The 469-nt window shown below is 53.9% G+C and overlaps 1 protein-coding gene across 1 annotated transcript in view; it reads right to left on the bottom strand.

Annotated features, from left to right (window-relative positions):
- Positions 1-469, bottom strand: part of LOC135513368 (EH domain-binding protein 1-like) — a 204,031-nt gene continuing 203,562 nt past the window's right edge. The window contains exon 14 of the mRNA XM_064936294.1: positions 1-51. Coding sequence (XP_064792366.1) covers positions 1-51 — 51 coding nt within the window. The remainder of the gene's footprint in view (positions 52-469) is intronic.

A 469-nucleotide genomic window follows, 5' to 3' on the forward strand; every position in this document is an offset into this window, starting at 1 on the left:
TTAGGACGTGATGGAGGGGCAATAGAGCCCTGAGTACCAGGCCATTAGGACCTGATGGAGGGAAAATGGAGCATGGAGCCCTGAGTACCAGACCATTAGGACCTGATGGAGGGACACTAGAGCCCTGAGTACCAGGCCATTAGGACGTGATGGAGGGACAATAGAGCCCTGAGTACCAGGCCATTAGGACCTGATGGAGGGACATTAGAGCCCTGAGTACCAGGCCATTAGGACCTGATGGAAGGACAATAGAGCCCTGAGTACCAGGTCATTATGACCTGATGGAGGGACAGTAGAGCCCTGAGTACCAGGCCATTAGGACCTGATGGAGGGACAATAGAGCCCCGAGTACCAGACCATTAGGACTTGATGGAGGGACACTAGAGCCCTGAGTACCAGGCTATTAGGACCTGATGGAGGGACAATAGAGCCCTGAGTACCAGACCATTAGGACCTGATGGAGGGGCAT

This window comes from Oncorhynchus masou, chromosome 24 (genome assembly GCF_036934945.1).
Source record: "Oncorhynchus masou masou isolate Uvic2021 chromosome 24, UVic_Omas_1.1, whole genome shotgun sequence".
NCBI classification, from domain to species: domain Eukaryota; kingdom Metazoa; phylum Chordata; class Actinopteri; order Salmoniformes; family Salmonidae; genus Oncorhynchus; species Oncorhynchus masou.